At 36.0% G+C, this 8,766-nt stretch overlaps 1 protein-coding gene across 1 annotated transcript; it reads right to left on the reverse strand.

Moving 5' to 3' along the window:
- Nucleotides 1-17: 17 nt before the first annotated feature.
- Nucleotides 18-5,373, reverse strand: LOC137394592 (uncharacterized). The gene is made up of 4 exons (XM_068081325.1): nt 5,294-5,373; nt 3,490-3,694; nt 2,340-2,488; nt 18-629 (listed from the first exon to the last, which is right to left on the reverse strand). Exons 2-4 carry the CDS (start codon nt 3,689-3,691, stop codon nt 372-374), a joined length of 609 nt encoding a protein of 202 aa, XP_067937426.1. The 5' UTR covers nt 3,692-3,694; nt 5,294-5,373; the 3' UTR covers nt 18-371.
- Nucleotides 5,374-8,766: the final 3,393 nt, after the last annotated feature.

An 8,766-nucleotide genomic window follows, 5' to 3' on the forward strand; every position in this document is an offset into this window, starting at 1 on the left:
TTTGGTAGAGTTTAATATAATTGCCACAAATTTATCTTCTACCAGATTTCACTTGCACTTGAAATTCAACTCTGAATAAATTAAAATCAAAAATATTAATATTATATAACAAAAGAATTAAATTGGAATATGTTATAGCTGAATATCTTTAAAAGACAAGTGTTAGTAGAGCTGCCGTAAAAAGACAAATCATTTGATGATTTGGCAAACATTTCAATCGTTAATATTCGTTAACTCATCACGTTTGTGTTCTTTGGTGTAACTCCAAAAAAGTAATTATATATTCATGAGAATTTGTAACAAACAAAATGTTATAGACGATGTTCCTGAGCTGTACATTTATATACATAAAACTGTTTCCTACCCTGCTATTATCTAGGCTGCGTAAGCTTGCCAAATGCGTAGGCAGCTAATGCCACAGCTGCTAAAGTCAATAACTGTCCGGCCAATGGATAGTGAGAGATGTTCAAGTTTTGGGTTCTCTGTATTCTTTCTTGCTGAGTTATTTTCTCTCTTAGTTCCAAAATTGTTTGTTGATTGTCAAGAATTGCCTGCTCATATTTAGCCAGCCTTTCTAGTTGGGTCTCTAATAATCGCGAACTGTTTGTTTGCCATTCTTTTGTCTGTTCCTACAAATGTACGGCATCTTGTTAAAATTTAACAAGCAGAGCCGTTCTGATAAAATAACAGAAAATTACAATCATTATTGATACTTATTGATGATTATTGATACTTATTATTGCTGATTATTGATATTTCTCTTTGACTTTGCTGATCAAAACTATAATTAAGAAAACTTAACAGTTGTGATCTACGATGTCATTTCCAACCAAAGGTTTTTCAAATCGGCATATATACATGTAACTGCTAGTAACAACTAGAGGTAAAGGTAGTATCATTTGTTCAGCATTTCAACTTTGGAGTTGTCTTCTTAATTTTAGAATCTACACTATTTCGTGTTCAGGAATGTCAACAAAAACCAATCACGAGATAGAAAAGGATAATACATTGAGGCTTAAATTTGTGCGTGTTCCTTCAAGTTAGTTTTTTGGAATGGCTCAATTTAAAAAATGTAAAAAAGTGTACTATTGCACATTTGCCGATATATCTTAAAACAGGGCTTCCTGATTAGGGGTGTGAGCTGTTGTTCGTGGGGGTGCAAAAATAAATTTTCATCATTCTTATTAGTAAAAAATAATTAATATAATGCCATCACTCCTGAAAATGATCTGCCCATTTCACTCACCCACAAAAAACCGTATTTCGATCGGATAATAGCAGAGAAGAGATCAGATACTAGCAGAGAAGAGATCAGATACTAGCAGAGAAAAGATCAGATAATAGCGGAGAAGAGATCAGATAGTAGCAGAGAAGAGATCAGATAATAGCGGAGAAGAGATCAGATAGTAGCAGAGAAGAGATCAGATAATAGCAGAGAAGAAATCAGATACTAGCGGAGAAGAAATCAGATACTAGCAGAGAAGAGATCAGATACTAGCGGAGAAGAGATCAAATAATAGCGGAGAAGAGATCAGATAGTAGCAGAGAAGAGATCAGATACTAGCAGAGAAGAGATCAGGTACTAGCAGAGAAAAGATCAGATAATAGCGGAGAAGAGATCAGATAGTAGCAGAGAAGAGATCAGATACTAGCAGAGAAGAGATCAGATAATAGCGGAGAAGAGATCAGATAGTAGCAGAGAAGAGATCAGATAATAGCAGAGAAGAAATCAGATACTAGCGGAGAAGAAATCAGATACTAGCAGAGAAGAGATCAGATACTAGCGGAGAAGAGATCAAATAATAGCGGAGAAGAGATCAGATAGTAGCAGAGAAGAGATCAGATACTAGCGGAGAAGAGATCAAATAATAGCAGAGAAGAGATCAGATAATAACAGAGAAGAGATCAGATACTAGCAGAGAAGAGATCAGATAATAGCAGAGAAGAGATCGGATAATAGCAGAGAATAGGCAAAAATAAAGTCAAGATCATAAAGTAAGTTATTTGTACATGTTGCTGCTGTGGTAAAATGCTAGACTCTTTTTAGATTATTTTTTTAATAAATGTTGTTTTATATATTCTATATTTTGTGCAAATTTGTTTTTCATTTTCTGTTGAGCCTTTTTTGTTTCACTTAAAATAAGGCTGTGAGACCCTCTTCAGGTTCAACAATGAGAACGAATGGGGAAGCCCATATTAAAAACAAAGACACTTTTAGGTGTAACAAAAAGCTTTTTAAATTTCAAATGAATAAAAAATTGTGATTAGAAGATGAATTTTCCATTAAATGATCAACTCATTTTTTGATCACATGAATTAGTTGAATTATTAAATTTTACCTCATGACACCTGAATGACACATTCATCGCCAGGACCTGTTGAGTCAGAGTTTGCACTCTGTCTGTGTTTGTGGATGCTGTCGAGACGGGGTTAGTATCATACAGACTTGGTCTTCTGCTTGGTGTCACAGTTTGCATAGGAATGGCATCTGCAATAATAATGCAACAAATTTTTTCAGCTATAATGTATCCTTGTGAGAAGGAATCAACTTTCGCTGCCCACTATATACTTGCATTCATATTAGTTAGTACTGTACACTTATACTTCAATCACTGGTTGGTTAGCTAGTATTATTGGCTCTAACCAACAATTAGCATGTACCATTTTACTTCTGGTTAGTGGACTGAGTTTCTACTCTCATCACTAACTACCATACAACCGCTATACTTTTACTACTGATTAGTGTACAAAGTTTATATTTCTACCATCAATCAGTGTACCATGTTTATGCTTGTACTACTGAGCAGTTTACAGAGCATACATAAGCTTCTACCAGTGTACAGAACACACTCATGCGGGCTCCATGGAAACCATGCCCGATGTATTATGAACAACCTTCATGTTTTTGAGTCCTAAATATATGTTATTTATTTCTGAGTATTATTAAGTATATTATTCAAAAAGAAGTTGTCTTTTTCTAGCACCCAAAATCTTACAAAGCCTTTGCGCTACATTTACTCCATTCTTTCACGACCCAAAATCACTGGTTAACAATGAAACAAATAAGTAAGGGAAGACAACTCCTTGCAATAGCTATCAATTTCCAAAAGCAAGTTGTTTGCAAACATTTTTCTGTAGCTGTCAACATTGTAATCTTTGCTATAATTTTTACTATAATAAAAGCTGTGTCCGTCTGAAGTGACGGGCAAAGGTTTGAGAAAAGAGATCGCATCGTACAGGATTCGAACCTGCAACTTGCAGTATGATAGACCAACATTCTAACAATTGCATAGAGGTACAGAAAAGATTATACATCACCCAGTAATTGAACACAAGTATGCAATTTCAAGAACCTGCACGCTAACCATTGCCAAGCAGCCACCTTGGTGAATGGTAGAATAATTGTGCACATAGCTGCTACACAACGATCTCTGAAGTTGCACGGGATTGCCAGCGTACTAACAGCAATAGTGTATATATCCTACATACATGAATGTCTTCGGGGCTGAGTTGTAGCAGTGGTTACAAGTGCACCCGTAGCTGTTGTCATGGTTACCCTTTCATCACCAGATAGACTTAGAAGGCTGTCCGACGGAGATGCAGGCTGTAGAAAGAACTGACTCGGTGACGGCTCCAAGAGACAAGCAGGAACCACATGATGAGCCTGTACTTCATCTGCCGCCTCTGCCATGCTCTAAAATATGAAGTTGCATGTAACCAAAAATTTAGTGCATGCTTTTTCACTACAGTTACAGTGTTGAAACCATTACCTCATTACCAGTCTCTTAAGCTTGCAAGTTTGTAAAATTTCTAAACACTGCGGGTAAATATCTTCCTTTATAATTTCTGTAAACACTGTGCAGGTAAATATCTTCCTTTATAATTTCTGTAAACACTGTGCAGGTAAATATCTTCCTTTATAATTTCTGTAAACACTGTGCAGGTAAATTTCTTCCTTTATAACATCTCTAAACACTGCACAGGTGAATATTTTCCTTTAGAGTTTAAAACATCTCTAAACACTGTGCAGGTAAATAGCTTCCTTTATAACATTTTTAAACACTGTGCAGGTAAACATCTCTGTTTATAGTATCTCTAAACACTGTGCAGGTAAATACCTCTGTTTATAGCATCTCTAAACAATGCGCAGGTAAACACCTTCCTTTATAACATTTTTAAACACTGCAGGTAAATATCTGTGTTTGTAATATCTCAAAGCACTGTGCAGGTAAATGTCTTCCTTTACAACATTTTTAAACACTGTGCAGGTAAACATCTCTGTTTATAGTATCTCTAAACACTGTGCAGGTAAATTTCTCTGTTTATAGCATCTCTAAACACTGCAGGTAAATACCTCTGTTTATAACATTTCTAAACAATGTGCAGGTAAATATCTTCCTTTATAACATCTGTAAAAACTGTGCAGGTAAATTTCTTTACAACTGACAGAAATTATAATTAATATTGTGACATGATAATAATCAGCATACTTAGCGTTGATTCATTTTATACTACCATTCTTATTCGATCAACTGCAGCTGATATGAGAAAGAGATAAAGTTATGTACATGCATGTTGTTTTGCAGTTTGTTTGTCAAAGCCAACTAAATGGCATGGTTTGAATATAATAACCTTATTATAAAGTGTTTTGTCTCATTGTATTGGATTATATTACACTACATGCTGTATTAAATAATTAGTATTATATTATATCATACTTGTTATAATATGCTATATGTGTTACAATGTATTAGTGTACCAGTATGTATTTCATTATATCATTATCATGTTACTTATATAGTATATTACAGTATATCACATCACATCCTATTTCATGTATCGTGTATCTTACTACATCAAGTCGTATTACAATACACTTTATCATTTCATTTTATAATTGTTATGTTTTATTATATTCACTCGTGTTATGCTATATTGTACTATTATGTAATAATATATTACAATACCACACAGTATAGTGCAATATAGCATAGAGTAACACAATAAAAAGCAATAGAACATATTATATTTTATGGTAGTATATAAAACATAAATACAATTGCACAGAATTGAATCTAAATTCAATGTTACTTGTATTAATGTTGCGTAGGGTAAAACAAACAAGTATTGCAGATATCCTAACTAACCAACATTTGCTTTGTGCACAGGTTTTCTAAAAGAGGCTCGCAGACAAAGCCCTAACTTGTGTTTCTTACCAATCAATCGACAATAGACAGTTTTATCACAGCCAGAGTTCGTAAAAACTCTCAGCACAATGATATGCAGCACTTACCTATCGTATATTTGTTTCTTGGCCTTCAACTCAGCTTTTCAAACGACTGCCACTGGCCGAGTCCTCTAGTATGAATGACCGACTGTCACTTCTGCCCAGCATAATATTTTAATCAATTAGGACGTGTGATTCACCATCATTCCTATATCAGTATGAAGCCACAAATCTACTTAGAGTTTGAAGGGTCGCAAACACGCGAGGTACTGAAGCGCCTGGAGGCTCGTGTTTATATTGTGACGTCAAGAGCAATCACATTCTTTTTGATACTTATGCAGATGATTAGTCGAGACTATAAGCTGTACTTCTACGTAGTTATGTAATAATTGAGATAACATCTTTAGAAAACCTCTGAATCGTGAAAAAGGAATTAAATGGAGCAGTTCAATATGCAAAGTTATACCTTTATTAATAAAGTCTATATTGTCATTGTGTGTGGGCGTGTTGATATGTGTCTGTTAGTCTATGCAAACGCTATGCATTTCTAAAATGTTTGGTCAATTTTATATACACTTCGCACGCATGTGCTCTGTGCCTTCCGCTAGGTTGCTAAAATATTTGGTTTTAAAACTCCCTCTGGTTCCTGAGAATCAGCCTTTTAAACACTCACCTGCAGGCTATTTGACTGAAAGCTAATAAATCTCGAGCATGGCTGTGCTTTCTGCTGTCTCTGCTGAATCACTGCACTGATGCATAACATGCAGGTACAAGTCATCACTTGAGGCCATCTCCAGATAATATTGGGCGGTAGGGCTTCTTTGATGGTTTTTATATTGGGCGATGATTGCTTAATACAACATAGCAATAAATAGGATCATGAATTTTTGAATTCCAAGTATAATTGAATATATATATAGTATAATTACTATAATTATTAAAAATATCAATATTATATTAATTTAAATTGTCTAATGTTTAACTGCTACTATTTTAATTGCTTTATAGCCAAACAACATTTTTCTTGTTATAAAGTTACTATTCAATTAATATAATATATTATATGTACCAGTTAAATATTAGCCTGATGATTCTAGGGCCGTAGCTGCATTTTAGAGGCTGCCTCTGTTTGTGATAAGGCTGGATCAGAAATCCACATTTCTACCTCTATACTAAGTACGTACCTCTAAGCTAATTACCTCTAAGCTCAGGCTTGATTATTATTCAGGAGACACCTGGTTGCAAGATGAGGGTGAAATGAACATTTCATCTCTTCCATGATGCTTGAAGGAATGTGCGACCATGGCCGCTTGCATTAGCTAATGCTGATTCATGGAATCTAACTGTTATAACAATTTGTGGTTGACCAGAATTTTTATAAATCGTTTATTAGTATAATATGATTTCATTTATTTTATACTCTGTGACTTCGTTGAATCCAAAACTGTATGTTGATTGATAAATATTTTTTCCACTAAACGGAAAGAATCATGGTTTTTTGAAAAATAGTGTGTCGTGTTAGGACATGCATACGGATGGCAGAAAATTAGGTGGTGGCTTCCCTTTGCAAGCTGTTCTAGTTTGCTCTATTCACTTGTAGCTAATAATAATCAACTCTTGCTTCTTGTACCTGCTAGTACTTGCTGGTACATGCTCAAGCTTGCCAAGTTTACACACTATGTTTCCGTGACGCGCATCATGCAGATTTGGAGTTGTGCACAAGTTGCGTTACCGTGCGACTTGAGTGTTTCTATGGACATTCGCGGGATCGACTCCGGCGCCTTGTTGAAAAAATGTAAGGAATTCTACGCTATAAGTTAATAATTAGTGACGCATTTGTTAGCAACGCAAACACGTAGAACTCGATCGAGAAAGGACGAATAGAAGTATTGAAAATGTTTAAAATTGAATAGCTGGCGTGGTATTTTACTGCACATCATTTGCAAATACTGTTTTCATTATTCGCAAGCGTAATGGATTCGATAGAGTTTTGTGAATCGCAAAACTCGCTTAGCTTGAGGATTTATGCCGTTTCCGTGATGCGGGTAACTTGGGATTGGCTCAAATTTGCACATCATGCGCGCCATGGAAACATAGTGACTACCTCATTTAAAAAACACAGGAGAGTGAGTTAAAACTACTTTTACAATAAGTGTCAATTGTCAAGATTGTCTGCAGTATGTTGATGTTTCATTATAGGTAGGAGTTCAAACCCTGTACGATGTAAACTTTTTCCTAACCTTCAACCATGGCTTCGGACAGACAGACAGACACGACTCTTATTATAGTAAATATTACGCTGATGCAAAGCATTAAAATAGAACTTACATACTCTTCAACCCTGTCATAGTAACTGTAACAGATCAGCAGCAAGAAAGGTGACAAAGAAGTCTCGGGGAAACTCTGCTATCTAAAGACATGCCCATGCCAGATGTGATGTCAAGGAATGTAATCTTTGATTATTATTTCGAGAGTTTACTTGCCATATTATTAAACATTAGTACATCTCTACACGTGTAAAGTGTACACTAGTTCAGTGACACATCTAAGCAGGTACTCACCAGAGCAAGTATACACTAGTGTCAATGCTCACCTGCTTGAGTAGAAACTCTTGCAGATACACACCAGAGCAGGTAGAAAACTGCAGGTGCACATAAGTATACAGCTATGCAGATATGTCTGCCCAAAAACACCTGCATTGAGATGCGCACTTGAGGAACACAGACACAGACTTTGCAAACATTTTCACTGGCGCATGGTTTTCATTTTTCCATTTTTATCGTGACCAACCATTTATCACGGTTGGCAGCCATTGTAAATAAGTAGACACATTATTGTGAAACCTTTCTGACCTGTTACCGCAGTTACCGCTAAACAACATCTTGGCTGTCATTTAAAAACATTTGCTATTAACGTATCCAGTATTCATGTCGTGACCTCAGTCCAAACCACAACGATCTCTCTCAAGCCTATTAATCACCGATGGCTATCAGTATCAGGTTCCACGTTATCTGGCTTACCGCAACGCCCCATGACGCTGGTATGTGTGCCAGCCAGCACGGACGTCATGAAGCCCCTGGGAGTCGTAGGTGACAATGATAAGGAAATAATTTCGATGCGAGTAGAGGCTATCACGTTGGACGCATGAGTAATCGGGGATTTCCCATCATCCCATGATGACAAGTCTGGCTACAGACAACAATACATACATTAGAGCTTATTAGCATATTCAGTGTAAAGGTTAATTATCTCATGTTGGTTGTAGAAGTATTTGTTAGATTTGCAACATTTAGATAGGCTTTTGAACAGCGGAGATATGAGAAGCTGCGTTCACACCAGCTGATTGTCTGGACGATTTGCCTCAATGGCCGAGAATCGACTGGTGTGGAAAGCACAAACAAGCCAGGGACCAATTTTATCCAGAGAGAAATGTTCCGATTGATAAGCAATTTTAGACCGATTTTTAATTTGAGGAGCCAATGAAATCACACTTCACAGCGAATCACACATTGACAATGAAATTGTACGCCGTATTTGTT

Source organism: Watersipora subatra, chromosome 4 (assembly GCF_963576615.1).
Source record: "Watersipora subatra chromosome 4, tzWatSuba1.1, whole genome shotgun sequence".
Classification (NCBI taxonomy): domain Eukaryota; kingdom Metazoa; phylum Bryozoa; class Gymnolaemata; order Cheilostomatida; family Watersiporidae; genus Watersipora; species Watersipora subatra.

What these genes read in the sequence shown, in the direction of transcription:
- LOC137394592 (XM_068081325.1), bottom strand. Translation starts at nt 3,691, where the DNA reads ATGGCAGAGGCGGCAGATGAAGTACAGGCTCATCATGTGGTTCCTGCT. An exon ending in TCAGCCCCGAAGACATTCAT is followed by an intron (nt 2,489 to 3,489) that starts GTATGTAGGATA and finishes TTATTATTGCAG; the next exon opens with ATGCCATTCCTATGCAAACT. An exon ending in TGTCATTCAGGTGTCATGAG is followed by an intron (nt 630 to 2,339) that starts GTAAAATTTAAT and finishes GTACATTTGTAG; the next exon opens with GAACAGACAAAAGAATGGCA.